This window comes from Aythya fuligula, chromosome 2 (genome assembly GCF_009819795.1).
Source record: "Aythya fuligula isolate bAytFul2 chromosome 2, bAytFul2.pri, whole genome shotgun sequence".
Lineage (NCBI taxonomy): Eukaryota > Metazoa > Chordata > Aves > Anseriformes > Anatidae > Aythya > Aythya fuligula.
The window spans coordinates 87,442,400-87,462,647 of NC_045560.1; the positions used below are offsets into that span (position 1 = coordinate 87,442,400).

At 42.6% G+C, this 20,248-nt stretch overlaps 1 protein-coding gene across 5 annotated transcripts in view; it reads right to left on the reverse strand.

The window, feature by feature from the left end:
- Window positions 1-20,248, reverse strand: part of COBL (cordon-bleu WH2 repeat protein) — a 197,719-nt gene that overhangs the window by 140,843 nt on the left and 36,628 nt on the right. For 2 of the 5 annotated variants that reach the window (XM_032182846.1, XM_032182842.1), the window contains exon 1: window positions 11,231-11,323. The exons of 1 other annotated variant lie outside the window; for it this stretch is intronic. In XM_032182846.1, coding sequence (XP_032038737.1) covers window positions 11,231-11,274 — 44 coding nt within the window. In that variant the 5' untranslated portion in view covers window positions 11,275-11,323. Of the gene's footprint in view, window positions 1-11,230; window positions 11,324-14,941; window positions 14,991-18,101; window positions 18,150-20,248 lie in introns of those variants that run through there. 2 more of the 5 variants (XM_032182845.1, XM_032182844.1) reach the window with 2 other exon arrangements.

The following is a 20,248-nucleotide window of genomic DNA, read 5'->3' on the forward strand; positions in this document are numbered from 1 at the left end:
TCTCTCTAGATAATTTTAATCTTTTAACTTTAAATAATGCTTGGCAAAGACAATTTGATGCAGGAAAAACCCTGTTGCTGATTTGGGGTTTTGTCTTAATATAAATAATGTTTATGAAAGATTTATAGATATTTGAATACTGCTGCACACGTACAGCCAGGTGCTAAACAGAGCACGGGGGGTTTGTTTGCAATCTGAGCTTGCACATTATGTTTTTCCAAGTAACTCTGCCTACCCCTTCCTGGCCAAGCTGGGGACAGAAATTCAGCTCCCATGCTAGCGACATGTTCGTTCCCATCTGCTCGGATAAAGACACAGCACAAGCGCAAGCTAGATCATTGCTCCGAGATTAATCAGAAGGCTGAAATGCCACAGATAGCCTCCAAAAGAGCAGCAACAGAGTGTCTTGCCCCTTTGGAAGTTATTTGGGTCATTCAACTTTGCAGGGCTTGTCTGCGGCAGAGGCTGGCACACCCCGGCTGCTGAACCATGGAGCGCTCTGCCCCCGCCATGGCACTCTGTGGGGTATTATTCACACGCGGCACCGAAGCCCTGCACGCAGAGACTGTTTACATGAACGCAGCTCCACGCATTTCATATGCTGAACGGAGTTGTTTATCCTACAACCAAAAAGGTAGGTGGGAATTTACATTTTAAAAGATTGACTGAAAACTGTTCATATATGTGTTGCTTTTAAAGCAAAGTTAATTTGCACACACAAAAAAAACCCAGTGCTATCAAATTATTTCCAGGCAAATTAAGCTAAGCTGGAAAATACAGGTACTTCAGACTTGCAGTTTTCCTATCGGTTCAATACTCCACTGAATTAAAAAAAATAATCAGAAATTATTCTCAGGTAGCAAATTAGTAATATAAATAATTGGCAATGCACTGCAAGCAATATTTCTTTCCAAGTAACTCCTTATGAAAATGAAGCTGCATGGGGAATTTACGGTGCTTTTCATGGCAAGAAACCCGAGGTATCTGTATAAACAGGTTTTATACTTCAGGCAGTTTTATATTTGTAAAATACTTTCCAGTAGACCTAGATCTCATTTTTAATAGGAGAAAGTATCGTATTTAACCACTTGAATGCAAAGAGATTTCATTCCAAAATAACTATGGCTAATTTGAGTGTACACAATAATAAACAGTAAACAATGATATAGATGAGCAGCAGTCTTAAACGCAGCTGGCGCAATGTCATGACAAGTTGTGGGCTTTTTAAAAAAAAATAAAAAAATATGAACGCTGCCTGGTCCTGTGAGAAGAACAACAGTGAGAACAGGAACAACTGACCTCTTTATCCTCAGCCAGGACGAGCAACCTGTCCTTAGTGTGGAACAGGTCCTTAGCTGTAAAATACCACTGGAAGCACGGTGCTGCGAAGCTTCCTATCATGTAAATAAAGAGCATCCATGGGTGGAGGAGAATATAGAGGAATATAGGCACCTAACTCACCTATCTCCACACACGTGGCCTACTGTAAGGAGGTACCTCATTTGTGCTAGTTCAGCAGAAAATACCAACCAGATCCCCATTAAAGAGATGAGGGCAGTGAGCACCCACAGCCACCCCCCAGTGCACACAAGTGGCCCTGTGCTGGTCTCTCTCCCACACCTTTGGCCCTGCAGCAGATGCTGTGATTTCATCCTCAAAATGGGCACAAGTGAGCCTGGTAAGTGAAGCAGAGCAAAACTGAACGTGTCCTTCACATGGGCCCTTCACACATAAGCTGAGCTCTGAGACAATGGAAGTGTGGATGTGCCCACCCCCCTCCAAGCTCAGTGGGTCCTACCAACTCAAGCTGCTCCAGAGCAGCTGACCAAAGCCCCATTTCCAGTACCACATTAATTAATTAATTCCAATTAACCCATACTGCTGCTGTGCAGGGCTTCCTGACAAGTGCATGCAGACTCACTGTCTCTGTCCCAACACAGCCCAAGAAACCACAGGAACAGACAGAATCTGCCCAGCCCCTTTTACTCATTTTGTACTATATTATACTGGCAGTCTTTAAAAGAACAAAAAAATATATTTAAAAATAATTAAAAAAAAAAAGAAAAACAAACAAAAAAGCAAAAAACAAACAAACAAACAAACAAAAAAAAAAAAAAAAAACAAGCCCCTGGTTTGTCTTCCATAAGGAAAATAAACCTTTAAAAAAGTTGAAAGAAATAATATAGCGGAGGGATGGGAGGCAGACCCTGCTTCTTGATCCTTGCATTGAGTGCTAAACCACTGAGATGCTGTTTATTAACTGCAAAACAGAACTACTAAAAGCAAAATAAAATAACAGCTTTCATTTAATCCACCGATATATCACTATTTCTAGAATTCACAGTTGGTCTTCTTCAGAAAGAAGAATTCTTAAACAAAGGTATAATACAGTTTCCTTAGAAGAGTAACTTTTTCCTGATACCAGTGAGATTGAACACTGGGCAAATACTAGCTGCAGAATAACTAACTGCATTTTCAAGATGGTATTCTCTTGTTTCTCACAAATCCAAGCAAGAGATGGAAGAAATTAGTTAACTGTATTAACTGCTTAAAAGTTAAGAAGAAAGGCAACTTCACTTTCATCATGAAACTGTTTAATCACCAGCGTATAGTTCCAGGACTGTCTCTTCCTAAATAGCTTGTACCATCTGTGTAAAACTGTCTGCAAAACTTGAATTGAGGAGAGAAAATAAATCAACTCAACTTTTTATTTAAAAGTGAAGTGTAAGTTTTTATCCTCCTTAGTACACAGTAATTTGTAAAATCCACAAATCTCTTAATTTAACTTAAATTACTCTTCTGCAATTACCCACGTAAAAGGATAATTGTCTTTTTCCTTTCTTCTACACTTTGGGTTTGATGCTGGACCCTTTATCCATCACATGTGGATGCAGTGGTGTTTGTCTCACAACAGAAAAGCCAGGTTTGGTGAGGAGAAAGTAATGTTGCATTAATATCCGTTCAGGAGTAACAGACTTGGTGTGAAGACAGGATGCAACTGACTAATTTAAGTGCAGAAGTAAAGATATATTCTAGTCTTAAAATAAAGTTTCAGTTTAAGGCTGTGTTAAATTCTCGGGTGACGTCGATGCAAACCCTGGTTTCTTCCCCTGGGACGCACAGCCCAATTTGGGAGGACAGACACCTCCTCCAGCTGCAGACAGAGCTCCCTCCAGACACACAGGGACAGGAACTGGCCCCGGTTTGTCTCCCTCTAGGCAAAGAGCTACCCAGGGAACCAGAGTGTAAGGCAGACCTTAAGGAGCAGTAAAACAACAGCAAGAAGTCCATGTGCCTCAAAAAGCAGATTATGAACACCTGGCAGCAGATCCTAACTTCTGCACGCTGTGCTGCTCCACGTTGCTGGTAGGCGACCAAGTGATTCCCCACCTCAGCACAGGCAGGGAAACAGAGGTAATTAAAAGCGAGCAAAATAAATAATTTCCTTAATTACAACACCTGCAGTTTAGCAACATGATCTGACCTAGCTGTAATCGTATGTAATGAGTTTGTAGAAACAGACTTGGGAAGATCTGAAGGTGTCACCCTACCAAGATTTTAATCATGCCAGGAGGCAACGCGTGGTATCCTTCCCAAGGAGAAAGCCCAATATCGCCGACGCTCCACAGCACGGCCCGGCATGTTGGTCAGAGCGACTGGAAGCAGCATGACCAGCCCAGAGCAGAAAAACCGTGCTGATCCTGAAACATGAGATGTACCTCCAGGGAAACCAGGAGTCACTTCTTCGGTATCCTTGAAACTGTAGGCTTGGTACTAAGAGAAGTTACTCAAAAAAAAAAAAAAAAAAAAGTAATAAAAAGGTGGAATCTGGAGTCAGACCAAGGTATTCCCTCACCACCATACAGAACCTTTAGAAATGGAGAAGAGGATATAAAAGAAGCGCACATGAGAAAAGAGAAAACAGTCTTCCCTTCAAATTTGGATGAAACTGTGTATTGATTCAGAGAGAAAACCAGAATGGAAAATACTCGTCCTCTGTGCAGTATGAGCATACTGTCCTCGGTGTATTTATCTAGGAGGTATTTTTGCTGTATATGCAAGATATTCACCTCAAACAAAAGAAAAAGGGAAGAAAAAAATAGAAAGGAAAGCCACCTAAGTGCAGAAGTAAGCACAAAAATGAGTAACTGTTATATTGCAAAACAACCTGGAGTTTTATGCATCATTTTGAAACCTATCAAAGCAGGAAAAACATGCTTAATATAACCCAAAAAACTCTACAGAACCTACACAGAAAATGAAATAAAGATGAGTACTTTAAAGGGTGCTGAACAGAATTTGCTGTTTTCTCTTTATATACACCTCCACAGCTCCCAAAAGACCTCAGGGGTGAGCACAGGGACATTCCCGCTGTGGTATGTGTAGGGCGGGCAGAAAGAAATGTGCTTTTCAAGCAAAAGCCACATAGACAACATAAAACTGAGCTCTATTTTGCAGCTGTCCTCTTGTTTGTCAGCTTTGACTGAGCTGTTCCCACGTTTGGTGGGTCTTCCAAAGACAGCAGCCTGAAGACCTTGGCACAGCCTGGAGGACAAGCTCCTCCTGGTGTCATCACTGCCCCATCTCATAACACCAGCAAGTAAGGAGGAGAAACCCAGCAGCCTCACCCCAAAACAACCAGCTGCCTCTGAGAGAAGCCTTCAGAGGGAAGAGGGCTAGCAGGCTACCAGAAACAAAAGGCTTAGGAGATGGGAACAAATGATCATCAACGGAGTGCTCATATTTAGGAATTTTGTTGGTCCCTACTGTAACTAAGCTGTCATCTTCAAGGAAACTCGCTAACAGACAACCAGATGTACCTACTGTAACGATAAGTAATGAAAAAGCTGCAATATAAAAAGGTTTCATATCATCTCACTATAGATGGTGGTAGCACATGTTTAGTAAAACAATGCCTGAAAATTCAGGAAGCACCTCACTGACCATCAGTGTTACCCATATTAAATCTCTACGTATTTGTGAGGTTTTCAAAAAAACAGTATTAACCACCAATTACAGAAAACTAAGGGAGTTCCACCCTGCTGGCTCAACTTTACCATACAGTCTCAGGAACAGTTGATAAGCTCAGTGTGCATTTATATAAATAAAACCTGATACATAGCAATGGAAAACAGGTATGGCAAACAGGGAATGGTTCTGCTCATTAGCTGTTCTTACTAAAAACACGAAGGAACACTTATCTGATTAAGCACTTCTCAATTGGTACTAGCTGTTGAACCTTGCAATATGGCTATATTTAGAAAACTGATAACAACAAATTTGATTTTCCTGCTCAAGCTCCATGCCAGTGGTGAATCTGGCAAGCTCCATGCCAGACTTTGCATCTTGTCTGTTCATTTTATAGGGTATGGGAAGTTTTACTGTTAGCACCCCAAAACCAGCATAGCTCAGAAAGACTATTTTCTTTTAGCCTCGGTGTCATTCCTAGAGCTTGCTATGGAACAGCTTTAGGAATATAATGAGGCTTACATTTATTTGGCTTCTTGTTCAAATGAATGCGGACTTTTGGGTGGTCCTGGTAATTTTGTGTGGCGAAAGTTAATGCTGACTTAATCCTCCACCCGTCCTACACACAGCAGGTCTACATATGTGGTTTTCTGTAAGCAAGTTCCCAAACAAGCTGGCTGCTGATTACTGAGGTGAGCGACTCTCCATCACACCTTACCAAGCCATGATGCTTTATACACACCGCAGTAGCACAGAGAAACTCACTGACCACCCTTCTAACTTGCACATAGCTCAATCACCTTTAATAAAAATAGACACTGGGGAATTCAGAATATCACCCCAAAATGCAGTCTGTCTACTTCGCCTCTGGTGAGTATCTCGCACCCAGCCTACACCAACCTCCTACTTCATTCGCTTGTTTCCTACCTGCTTCAATGCTGCTCACTGCCTCAAAAGGAAAAAAAGAAAAAGGAAAAAAGAAAAATAAAAAAGAAAGTTTATCTGTGTTGTACCATTTTTTGAGCATCACAGAAAGCTTTGTGACTCAAGTGCCATCACTGACACCATTACAGGCAACTGCCAACTCTTCCCATGCAATACATTGCAAAGCACACACAAAATGCAGCTGAACACTCAAATACCAGGTTGCATTTACAGGATCAGAAATGAGATTTTTTTTAATTATGTTTTGTCCAAAAGACCCTCTCAATCTGGAAACTATACCGAGAACACAGGAACATCAAGAGAAAGACCACTTTGGATCTGCTTTTTTGCCACACCTCCCATTACAACTGCTGCTCTGCGCAAATGCCCAGCGTCCTGTGCAGCTCATTAGCTGGGTGCATAACGAACCCGCAAGGGCAGCCTTCCTTGCGCAAAGGTGCTAAAAGTGGGCATCAGGCACCACGTGTGCCAGCCACCCTGGCACTGCCCACCGTGCAACCTCTGTGAGTCACTCCTTGGCACGAGCAAAGTCCCTTGCTCATCGCTGGCATTGTAATGCTGAAACTATGACAACAATACGCTATTCCCAGGATCACTCATTTTACGATAAGCAGCCTGGCTCATGGGGCAGCTAGCAGCTCTGGAAACACCCTACACATTAAGAGGATTTAGCATGTGCTGTAATATCCACTATCTGGAAATGCAGCTACTTTTTAAGATTCTTCAGTCACAAATTTTGACGGAAACATGGATCTTAAGTCTTCTTCCACTCCCAGCTCCTAATGCAGGAGCTGCTGGCTTAAGCCACTCAGGAAGAATAAATTTCTAAAGACCCCTCAGTCTCTTAGAAGAAGTATTAAAGTGTGAAAGATGTCAGTTTTCATGGAAATCACAATGCCAGAGCACCACAAAAAAGCTGCAGTATACAGACCATAGTTGTTGCCAGAAAATCAAGTGTTTGCTGATGCTGAGAGAGTAGCTAAAAGCTGAGCACAGGGGAACACTTGTTCAGGCTCTGAATTGTGATTCAGGAGAAGCGAGTTGCTTCCCCAGCTCTGCCACAGGCCTCCTGGCAGCTTTCTGAGCAAGCCACGTAAACGTGGCCACACTTTTGCCTGTATAAAATGGAGTCTCCCAGGGGTATTTCCTTACCCCTGAAGAATACTGTTAGGAAGCCTCCATAATGCTTGTAAGATAATTCAAGTCTGTGACAACAGGAGTCTAAATAAGTATTTAAAGCACAATAGATGTTTAAGAATATGTACGTTTAGTCAAGAAAAGTCTCATTCCTTCAAAGGCAAAAAAAAAATATTTTTTCCTGGTCATAATCACAGTTGTACTCTGATCTGAATCACTCTGCAAAAAGCAATATACCACTTCACCAACAGGACTGACTACACACAAAGCAGCCATATATTTACCAAACTGACTTCCAAATAAATATTTAAGAAGTTTTTTTTTTTTCCTTAATGGCTAACATCAGCTAAAACTGCACACATGGGAATGCTCTAACTTGTAATCAGCCCCCCCTCTCCCTGACTTTATCTACTGGAGCATCCTGGATATCCACCGAACTTGGTGCAGCTTGCCCAGACGGGGCGGTAGGCAAAGTCTATCCCATCAAAATGTAGTGCTACCCCCTGCTGAACAAGGACGTGCTTTTATACAGACAAGCAATTTGACCAAGATGTAAGGTTATAGGAGCAAAAGCTGACAAAAAAAAATGAAGTTAGAATTACAGGAAGAAAATATGAGGAGCAAATGCGAAAGGAGACAGCAGGAAATAGGAGTTTCAATTTCATCCACAGTGGCAGAAACAGCATGATGAAAAAAGAAGAGCAAGATGAAAAAATATGGAGGATACCTATGGAAAAGAAAATAATGAGACAATTAGGAGACTGGGAGAGTGAGAACAAATCCTGAGTATTCTGGGCAGCCCAGAAATGGCAAGAACTTCAAGAAGCCATCTATTTCATCCCTCTGCTCTGGTATGAGGCTAACAGACTTAGAAAGGGAAAAAATGAGGAAGGATAGGAGAAATGGGAAACTGGGATTCAGAAAGAACAGCTGTAAGGACTGAACTGCACTGCATTTATCTCTCCCTTTTGCTTATTGTTACAATTAGCTTGCTTATCTTCAGCAATCCTGAGACATTAGTCATAACTGAAAATACATGTGTTTGCAGTATATCAGGTCAATAGTCATGTTCATACAGAGGTGCAAAATACAGTAAAACCCACCCACATAATAGCAAGCATAATTCTTCTGGTACTGACACCAGAGGGTTTCTGCTTTGTTGTTGTTGTTGTTCTGTTTTTTATGTGACATATCTCTGCTGACATGAAAAGAAATAATTTGGATCCCAACTACATGTGAGAGGAGGACAGGGCTAACACCAGTGTGAAAAACGTATGTGCCCATACTAAATGCCATCTGAAGTCTGCAACAGCAGCATACGTACAAACCAGGACACAACACAAAGGGTAACGCCAAAAAACACGTGTCAGTCTTTCATCTGGCCAAGGCAGGAATTATCAAAACACTCTGATACTCCACATTTTTAATTGTGATCATGTACCTTTGCTGTACAGCACTCTGCATATTTCGCACAAATCTCTCATAAATACAACGCAGGCGAATTATGAAAATTGCCCAGTTTTCCAATTTAAATGTTAATTACACCGTTTTCTCTATATAACTTAAACCTTGTAACACCAGGCACGCAGCATAAGATCTGTTATGATGACATTCACACAGACATTCTGAGGACAACAGCACTCTCCAGGCTTTTCCAACACAATGTTTATAAATAATATGCTAAACATATGTGTAATGGTTTTGGTTTTTGTTTGTTTAAAAGCTGGGTGTGGAATTTCACAAGGTAACCTGCTTAACTATGTGGAGTAGATACAGAATAAAAGGGAAAGGTTTCAACAAGCTGAGGTGTGTGACCTATGCTTCTTACCCATGGGTTTCATTTCTGAGAAATGAAACGTCACTAACGTTTTGCAGCCTTTATCTGTTTTACCCAGTCACTTCAATCCAGCAGATAAATCATTCCAAAGCAGATGCGCTTGCATGTGCCTGTGTTTGTGCTAAGACCCTGTGAGACAGGGAAGGAAGCCGAAGCAAAAACAGTAAAAGTCCAACTCAAAGAAAGTGCTCGTGTATCTTGTTTCTTGTAGGGACTTTTCCCACCCTTGCTGAAGACTATAGAGTCCACTCAAGGAACGAAGGAGCGCCTACAAACTGTGGGCTTCAGCAGGAGATAAAGATGCTTGCACTCGCAGCAGACGATGCTCTGCTCTTCGCACAAACTGATCCTACAAGTGCTCATTTAGGCTCAAGTCTTTTATACTGCTTATGACCAATGTATGTCAGTTTTGCCATGCTACTGTCAATAAAATCACCAACCAGCTGTTCAAGAGACCTAGACAGAGAGGCCTATCTCTGCTCTCCCTACTGAAATCAGCACAGATGCAGGTACCAAGGCAGTAGGTTTTAAACATGTGCGTTTCTCTCTTCCAGCACCCATTAAGTGACTACAGAAGAAATAATTCCTATTTCTGGCACTACTACTTGTCTTGAATTCCCCTTCATAACCTAAAATAAATGTTAATTAATTAAAGCATTACAAACCCGATCAAGCTTTATAAAACTTGTGCCTAGAAATTACTACTAATAAAATTCTTGATACTGAAGTCCACAATTATTCTTGAAACTGAGAAATGGGAAAAGCTCTTCAGTAACAACACAAACTGCATTTTTTTCATTTTGCCATTGAAGACCAAATAAAAGTCCATGAAAACCAAAGAACAGTATCCTTCTTTTAAATGTGCAATTCTCAAGCAGCTGTGGCACAAAATACATGCAGTCGACTCATCTGTGTAAGGCATACAGCAGAGCTTCTTCACTCTTTACCAAATTATACATTAAATTAGTTCACCGTTGAACGAGTGAAACTCTTAACATTACTGTTAATGATTTACATAATGACAAAACAGCTCCGCCTAAATTTTGTTAAAAATTGTAAACTTGAGGTCATTTTAACCTCTTGCTTTCGTAACTGCCAGCTAACCCAGTCAATGAGCTGGGAATTTATACAGCATTTCTTCTGCCACAACAGGAGTACTTCTGCCACAGTCACGTTAAAATCACACTCCTGGACAAGTTCTACAGATGCAGGTGATACCTGGATTCATATGGGAAGCAAGACGGACAGATGAAGCTGTCCTCGTTGCATTTTCCTGGTCCTAGCTGATTTCCCAATGGAAAGCGTATATCCTAATTAGGGACCAAACATCCACTGGTTCCTGTACAGCAGTTAGAAGTTCAAGGAATTACCAAGATGTCAGTGAAACCCACAGGCACATCCAGGCTGAGATTTTCCAGTTCCCAAAAAAGGACAGAAGTATTTCCACACGTACATCAACTCAGGCAAAGCGGACGGGCAGTCCCTGTCAGCGTGCATCACAGCTTTGCCACCAGCACGCCACTATGCAATATCCAAAGCGTATCTTAACCTGAAGATTAAATTCTGCTCCTTGAGCTGCCGGGAACAATCTGACTAAAGTTAGTGCAGTTCTTGTAACTTCTGGCCAGCTGTGTGATACCAGAGTCTGGGCGTGGAATAACCTCACGTTCACAGTGATGAAGATACCGGGAACTTTATTCAAAACGCCCCCAGACCTCAGTGCTAACCTAGTCAATCATTTTAATGAAACTTTGGATACCTAGCAAACAGGACAAAATTTTAATCAGCCCTGTATCTAGAGGAGTGCTGGATATTTGTCAAAGCACACACATAAACCAGTATCTCTACTCTGTCAGGATTTTAGGCAACAGCCACCCTACTACATCAACTCTAACATCAGAGGGGAGAGGGGAGGCACATTATGCTTACTGTTTTTCATAAAAGGTTAGCTTAAGGGATCATAGTTAAGGGTCACAATCAAATAGACCTGTCTTCTAACAGGAATTAAGCATTTATTTACAAAAACAAAACAAAACAAAGCCCCGGCGAGCTTCCACCGGTGGCAGAAGCACAGCACAGGGGCAGCTTCACTACCGCCGCACCGGCACCGGCATCTCCGCACCCGCTCCCCCTGCTCTCCTTTCCGCGGTGCATGCTACAGGACTTCCCAGAGGGCACAAAAACCGAGGAAATTAAACGCAACACGGCTCCTCGGGCGCCCTATGAGGCACTTGGGGGCCGCTTTCTGCTCAGGGGGGCGGGCGGCTCGGGCACCTGCCGGCCGGCTGGCGGGGCGGCCATGCCGGGACGGGGCAGGAGCGGGGGGTCGCGGCGGTGCCTTACCCGCTCGGAGGCTTGGCGGCCGCGGGGCGGACCAGGGTCTCCATGGCTGCTCCGCAAGGGTCTGGACACGGGCCCGGCGGCGAGGAGAGGGAAGAGAGGGCAGCGGTGAGACGCGGCTCCCCCCCCACACACACACACCGACACTCCGCCACCGCCCCCGGTCCGCCCGCTCTGCGGCGGGCGGCGCTCCCCGGCCGGGCGCTGACAGCTCCGCCGGGCACCTCCTACCTGCGGGACGGGACGGGACGGGACGGGACGGGACAGGGAAGGGACGGAGCGGGGACGGCCGTGTCGCTGCCCACCCAGCGGGGGCGGAGGCAGAGCCGGGCCGTTTCCATGAGACTGCCCGCGGCAAACACAAACACGGCGGCCGGCACCGAGGGCACGGCGACGGCCACGGCCACGGCCCGCCGCCCCCGCACCGGGCGGGGATGTGTCGGAGCCGCGATGTGCCCTGATTTGGGCACCCCGGCCTCTCCAGCCTCACATCAGCCTTGTGCAAATCCTGCCCCTCAGAAAGCTCGTCGCCCAGCTCTGTGTCCATAGGAAATGCAGTAAGCGTCTCTGGCCTCAGCAGCCAGAGTTTCTTCCTCAGCGAGCAAGATTTGGCAACTCTGTGCCAGAAGCTGCACGCCAGTGATGGCTCTGCTATCCGCAAGCTATTAAATATTTGGAAAAGTTCAGACACTGGATTAATTCGCCAGTCACAGAAAGGAAAAGTATGCCTTCATCTTTCCAGTACTACGTGGATGGAAGATGACCATAAACCCCCACCTTTGTCTTTTACCCATGCTCCTGCATTATGATCAAAGCACCTGTTTATGTGCATTTACTTAAATGTTCAGTAAAACACTTATTGTGATGTAGACATCCTTAATTTCCTCTTCCCTCACTTTGACAGCCCGAGGACCGACTCCTGGCTGCTCAGCAGAAAGTTGAGAATGCTGCTTTCTGTTTCCTTCTCCCCTTCCATGTTATACAGAGAGGTCCTAAGGGTAAGGGAGGCAGTTGGCTATCCCAGCCGTAGGTAGAGAAACAAAAATACACGTTTGCAAAAGCAAAGCATTATTGTCCTCTTATTTCCCTGTTAACGTGGGTAAAAGTTGACTGAGTCACCACAGCTCAGTAATTACCCCTGGTCATCCGAGCCGTATGCCGCAGTAATGAGCCACAAGCATGTTCTTAATTTGTTCCCTTATGAAAATAAATAGCCTAGCTCGCATACTTTGTTTTGCAAGCTTTGTGGATTGGTTTGGAGTCTGCACGCTGTCACTTACCATAGCTCCAGGAATGAATGGTGAGCTATTAAATCACCGGATCTTGATTTCGTAGCACCGTTCATCCTCTATTTAGTGCATTTTCAATCTCCCTTTTTCACTCCTAAATGTAAATGAACTCCTGCCTATCCTAGAATACATGCTAAAGCTGCACGGGCACAAAATCTGTACAGAACCCCCCAGACCTTCCCACCTCCACATCAACAACAAACTACATCTCTCGGTCTGTTTCAGGAACCTGAACCCTTGCCTCAGCTGTGACTCATCCCACTGTGCTGACCCTGAAGGAAGGTGTACGCAGCCTACATCACACCCACTCCTCCCTTGCCCACCCATCTCTCACGCCCACGTATGTGCCCAGTGACATCCTCACTGTTCCTGGCCCCTTCTGCAGCTAGCTGTTTTACAAAGCAGTACCCGTGTTGTCTTCCCTCCCTGCCTAGAGTCCTCTTGCTGTTCCCCCTTCTTGCACCCTCTCCTTGACTTCACCATTTCACGTTAGTTTATTCTCTAGCAACGTTGTCTGAATGTTTTCTATGTGATAGCATCTTCTCTTCCAAGCCATGTAAAATGTCATTATGGGAGTACATAAAGGCTGTCATGACCCAGCACGAACAACAAAGTAGTATTTTCTTATTATGTTCACTTTATTTTATACAGCACAGCAGAAGAGTGACGTAAATCACTGAAATCACCATCTCAGTGCCTCTACAGAGTGCCAGGAGCAGCAACACAGGTTGACCACAGCCAAAATCCTTCAGTACCATTTAGCTGATGGAAGAGCCAAAGGAAGTTCGCAGAGCGCGGGAGCTTGCCTGTGGTCTCCAGTCTCCTTGGCAAGTGGCCCAGCTCTCCAGAAAGGGCAAAGGCTGCGCTTCTAGCGAGCATTGTAATCCCCACAATTGGGATGCTGTGCTCAGTTTTTAGGCATGGTGCTTTAGGGCTGAGAGGGGCTGTATGAGTTCTTGCGGATCTCATAAAATGTCTGTGAGAGTGAGCATTTTAACCTCTCCCTGTCTGTATGACTTCATCAATGATCATTTCTGTTGAGATGGCCTTCTCAATATGTTTCCTACAACTATTAGGCCATCTAGATGACATTTTTCCTATAAAATAGTTTAGGCCTTTAAAATAAAACTTAATCAGCTGTGCAAATTCATGTTTCGGCTTTTATTGTCTTCAAGACATTCTTTGTATTTTTCCTTACCTTCATTGCTAATAACATTACCAAACAAACCTTGAAGACTACATTCTTTTTCCAACAAATCTGGCATGCTGGGTTTCAAGGATTTTAGTTTGAATTATAAACTTAACTGAACACAGAAGGAATACAGTAAGAAAAGTGTAATACTGAAGATATTTTTTCTAATGTAGCAAAAAGAGGTTAAAATTAGGTCAGCATTAGCTAATATGCACCAATTAACCATGCCCTTTCTCTAATCTAGCACATATCTTTTCCTATGATATAGCTGTGTGAGGGCCATCCTACAACTGGAAACTAGGTTTGAATGTAGAAAACAAGGCATAAATGCAACAAACCTAAGTTTATAGCAGGAAAAAAATTGTGAATAGAATGTCATTAGTTAATGTGGTTAGGTTTAGTTAATAGCCAACACACATTTTTAACCACATAAATCCAACTCCTTTTCCCATTCTAAGTAACCTGTAAATTGCCATTTAGGCTTTATTCCCTTTAAGAGAGCATGTTTACTGTACAGTTGCAAAATTCCTGGCTATGTAATTATAAAAATTGGAGTTGTGTATCCTCAAACTCACAATATTATTTTATTTTTGCTATCCACATATATAAAAAAAAATATGAAGGGAAATTAGATTTTCAGGGCTTGTTAGACCATTGCTTTGACTCCCAAAGCCAGCCTTCTTCAGAGAGCTGTTTTGGGATTTAACCATACAGGTCCTATTGGTTTTATTAGGAACTTGAAGTAACTGTGAGCAAATTACATCAATTTTAGAGGAATCTTTCAAGCTAACAAAAGTGATGAGTAGTTTTTGAATAAATGTCAAATCATTACTAATCCATTCAAAACTAACATAACATTATCAAATACCACTGAAGAGACTGAATTTACTTTAGAAATGCACAATTACTTAATGACTATGTGGACTCAAGGGGAAACTGGATATTGTGTTTGGCTCTGTCTATAACCACACAGCAAATCACTGACAAGTTTCTAGGGTCTTTGGAACAGTGATTTCATTTTTCTTTGTGGTTTTAGAGACATAATGTAAGCAGCCTGTGATGTCATTTGAGAACCTGAAGCAATACAGGAAGAAGCAAAAAGATACTAATCATACAAAAACATGACAAGCCATCTAGAAGAGCACATGGATATGGATTTGGATTTTGTATTAATTATTATGTAGCTACAGCTGAGGTAATTTATAATTTTGTAGTTATCAGGTAATGACTTACTGTGTATGTAGAAATAGTGAGGCATGGCCTTCGTCTTTAATGATTCCTAGACGTGTCCTGTTCAGTAAGGTAGATCCCTTCAGATATTTCTTTTTATCTCCTGAAGCTTATTGGAGTCAGTGAAGGGGATGTTTTGCCTTAAGACACCTAGAAAAGGGAATTGGGAGCATGCATAGTTTCTTGCTTGATGCAAAAATCTAGAGACTTTCCCAGCCTGCGTGTGGAAAAAGCTGATGAGGAAATCCCTGCCTGACCATTCAGTCCTGCCTGCACACCTCGGTGCAATCTGGCAGGAAGATACGTGGGGCAAGGGACTGCTGGAGAGAGTGCACATGATTCAGGACTGGCCAAATGCTTGTGCTTAGGAGCTGCAGACAGATTGAGCACCGTCATGCACAGTAAAAGCGTCATGGAAAGAGAGGGTGCTTTTGCCCTAGAGGGTACTGCAGAGCATGCGTGCAGGGCATGGGATGGGATACCAATCCCATGGGAGGGGAAAACAGTCTACAACTGTGATGTGAGTAGAGTAAAAGGAATTTCTGTGAACTCAGCCATCAGGAAACTAAAAGCAAGTTATATTAAATGTGGCTAAAAGTGGATACGGTAGACATTGGCATTACTCAGATTGAAGCTGGTATGACTGTATGGTGTGCTGACACAGTCTTGAATCTGTGAACTCTACACTCTGTGCATTTTATTTTAAAAGTTGGATATTTATTTTCTTTCTCTCTCTCTCTCTCTTTTTTTTTTTTTTTCCCCAACAGTTTTATTGTTTATTGCTTTCCCACAACATTTTATTTATGTATTTTGGACAACTAATCTATATCCTCTGTTTTCTGCCATTCCTATTAGGTGAACTTTTTTCAGGATTTGAAACCCCAGCTCTAGTCTGCAGATAAGCTAATAATAAGAAAAGGATACCTGCGCAGACTATTGGCCTCATGGAATGACTCAGACCTCGCATTCTTGGGCTCAGCTGTGGTCACAGCCTTTCTAGGAAAGATGCTAACTTAAGTTGCTTCCCAAAATCGTGGAGTTACATCGCTCAAACTTATCTGAGAACAGTATAAGAGAAGACAATGTAATTATCCAGGGAAAATATTAGATTATTCCTTAAGAGCACATCATATAATATGACTGAAAAAAAAAATGGGCAGTCTTTACCAGCTTGCAAATCAAATCTATATACCAACAAAGTATTAGCTTATTGACGTAAATGTATCTTCATTGCACTGAAGCGAGTAATCTCACTCAACGTGCTGGTCAGGGTGACCCAGCTACAGCCCTTCCTTACTGTAAGGATATTGCTCTTTGTTTGTCAAGCCAAGGAGAACCTGAAATTGTCAGAGCAGCATTTCAGAAAAGAGACTCACAGCCTCCCAGATGCTGGTGCCACAAACACTCCCTCCAACATTACCTCTTTCTGTAATGAGAAAATGTTGTGCTATGCTTAAAAATATCCTCTCAATTTTCTTGGAAGAGAAGTAGAGCTTTTGGACCACTCAGCCCAGCAGGTTTGGTAGAAAAAGAAACTCCATGAGCCTTCTGTGTAAATAGCTTTCCATGGGTCTGGGAACAAATCATTTAGAAGTGATGTCAAATCACAACACTTTATTTTGGTATGACACTTTTCCGGTCATTTGGGTATAGATAGGCTATGCTTTTGTAAAGCAGGGTAGGACTGGCAATACAGCAGAAGGGATGTTGCATGTATTGTCTTGTGCAATAATGAGGAATACAGAAAACTCATTGCATAAGCTATTGACATGGCATGTTCCCGATTTTCCTCATGCAGCACACTGCATACACAACAACACGTGGCTCCACCATTTAAACTCGCCTCTGCCCCTCCCATGTATTGTAGCCCAGACTGCCTCTGAGCAGCAACTGCTTGCACTGTAAATAGTGGCAGTGAGGAACTGCACTTCTTTGAAATACTGACTCTTAGGATAGGCCTGTGCTTCTAAATGCTGAAGTAACTCAAAAAAATTAGTCCCTGCAGTGACCAAAAGCCCTTAGAAAACAATTCTCCAGTGAGCTATGTCTGCACTGAATATTCAATACCAGGGTTTCTATTTCAAGAAGGCTATTTCTATTTCCATATATATAATATAGCCAAGCTATAATCAGAAGAATTATATCCACCCACAGTCCTGTCTATAAATATTAAATACTGCATGAGATAAGCTTTATTAACAACGTCTGCAACTATGTTTTAGCTCACAGACTGGTTTGAAATTTCTACTACTTTTAAATAGATGTTTCACTGCAGTCTTTCACTGAAATTTAGAAAGTTTCTCATTTCACACTTGCATCACCCAGTGGACCTTTCATGCCAGGCAATTAATCCTGATTGATAGCAACATAAAGTGAAAACAGGTTTTGGTTCTGTATTTAAATCAAAACTAACATGCTACAGAGAGAGACATACACGTATGAACTTACCCCAAACCAGAAAAGTATCACTCTTGGTATGCTGGTATTTTTGTTAAGTTACTCAACTTGTGATTGCTTTAATTGAACAACACCTTAGAGCACACAAAGATACATACACATGGAAGCTCACCAGTATTATGCTGAATTTATATTCTTTGATACTTTAGAAAAAAGATAGGACCCTTTAACATATTATCTCTAGAATCCTTTATCTACACTAAACATAGACTTGAATAGCTGCCTGCTGTTAAATCACTACATGTGCTCCCAAAAGCCTACTATGCATTCTTCCCCTAAATGTAGACCTCTTGAACGTGGTGAAATCACTGAATTATATCAACATGAGAATCAGATCCCTTAAGGATGGAGCTTCAATGGATGCTATTGTCAGGAAAGCACCTGAAGAAGGCAGGTGAATTCTGAAGACTGGTATACATAAGACCTTATACACAATTCATACCCAGGTTACAAATATAAGGAGGTAAGCAACAAAGAAACTTACCTTGAGGAATTCTCACTGAGCATATTTGGATTGCCATCATGTGCAATACATTTTTCCCAGTCACCACCATGCCACGGCACATTTACCAGTGCAGAGGCTGGTTTCCCCACCACCCTCCCTTCTGAGGCCAGCAAAGATTTCTTGACTCTCCTTTCAAATATTTCTGAGGCTTTACATCTCGTCACAAGACGGTAATACCTTTTTCTCTTTCTGATAACGTACCTTGAGACCAATCCTGCTATTTATCTTTATTTCTAGAAGATATGGGTTAGCTGGGTATGGCAAAGGAAGAAGAAAGGAGGTCTTCCAAAGATGTCGTACTAATCCAGGAGAAGCTGGGCTGAGATGATGCACACAGCTGGCTCACCACAGTGCCATTGGACAGCCGCAGTCACAAGACAAGGTAATGTTTTGCTCTTTAGAAAGGGCTGTGGTCACCTTCCTCACCCTGCTCCTGCAGTCAACATATAATTAGAAACAAGAACAACTCTCTTTGAATTAACAAGGAAGAGATTGGATAAACTGGTCAGCAAAGAGGGGTGGATGAAACATGGGTTATCAAGAGAACATCACTGGCTTGATTCAAAGCCTAGAGATATTAATGAGGTTTTCTACTGGCTCCAACTGGTTTTCCCAAATTTTTCACATAACTTGCAAACATGGGCAGTAATGACTGGGCTTTTTGCACAACCTTTCTTCTATCATTTCTTCCCTTCTTCCTCCTTAATGTGAAGTTAAGCATGTCTTAATCATACCTCTAGTCCCTTGTATTGGTGCACCCACAAATAGCCTGTAACTACATCAACTTTTACAGGAGCCTACTGTTTAATGGCCCCTAAGGGCCAACATAAAGGAAAAGTCTTTAATATACTTTAAATACCCTGTACCTTACATTAGGTGACTGACTAACCTTTGGTAACTTTTTATTTCTCTGTCTTCTCCTAGTGTCAGCTCTCCTCACACTCAATCTCAGCACAGGGGAGGGGTATAAGTTATGACATAATTAACCTGAAACAACACTCCCTTTCTTTAGGTGAGTCATCTGCAGTTATCCAGAAAATGTGCGGTATGAAAATTACCTCCGGTTCAGGGTATTGAGAATACAAAGTAGCCACTTAGAGTTACTTCGGAAAAATAAATATGGAACACTTCTAATTTATAAATAAAGAAAACTAATTTCCTACCATTCACGGTAAGTGGCTAGAATAACCAGATTACACAGCCCCCCATGCATTCCCAACCAGGCCTGTGAGCAGGGTGGTGCACTGGCGTGTTGCTTGAGGGACAGCCCAGAAAGCAAACGGTGATGCACAGACCTGGGCCTGACTTCCCCTCTGCCCTGTGGCTCTTTTTCCAAGAGCATTGCCTGAAGCAGCCGGTGTCTGGCACGGCGCTCATTGCCCAGCCTGCTGGCACGATGGTGCTTTCCACAAGAGCAGGCAGCAAGCCAAAGCCCCACCTCGTCTCCACCTTCTCCTCTCTCAGCAGAGAGGGACAAAAGTGAAAAACAATAGTCCTGCAGGGGCTGAGGTTTCCACTCAGTGCACGTATGACAGAAGTGCCTTACTAGCCACCTAGGGTCTAGAATAGAGACGCCGATCTTTATGAAATAAACATCCATCCATAGTAATTTAAAGGAAGATATTGGTTTAATTTTTATACTGATTCATAACCTGGTGAATTATTAAAGAAACCCACTGATTTATTTACTTTTTAAAAAATTTCCTTTTAACAGAACATGACAAATGAGAGTGTAAATCCTCCTGAAACATGTTAGATTAATACCTGTCATAATGATGGAAGTGCTTTCACAGCGCTAGTTGGTGTTTTAAAACTAGTTGTCACAAAAGTCACACTGCCTTCAATGAGCACAAATGAACCAAAACGTGCAGATCTTTGCAAACTTTCAGTCAAACTGCATTTTGAAAACTGTCTACTGTTTCTTTGAACTTCCAAGGGGAAATGAAAAACGAGAGTATGACATTTCCATTGTTCATATCTCATTTGCTTATGACATGCCATACAGTTCCAGGATTTATGAAGTAGGAGCTGCTTAAGTGAGACGCTGTACATATGCACAGCCAGTAGTGAGCTGTGAGCCATGCAGCAACCTTTGTAGCCCAAGGCATGGCTTCCATGGAGATTTCTTGGGGTGTTTGGTGCAAGCAGCACCCTGCTTGTCCTCATTAGTGTACACACAGGAGATAGTCATCCTGCAGAGGGGATGGGGACCTTTGAGACAGGGAAGGCATGTTTGCATGAAATCACTGGCAGCAATTTTGCATGCAGCTGCTTCCTGGAAGTGGTGACTTTTAAAGCAGGGATTTAGCACTCTCAAAGTGGTCCTGCCCTGCTGTAGGAGTGAGCAA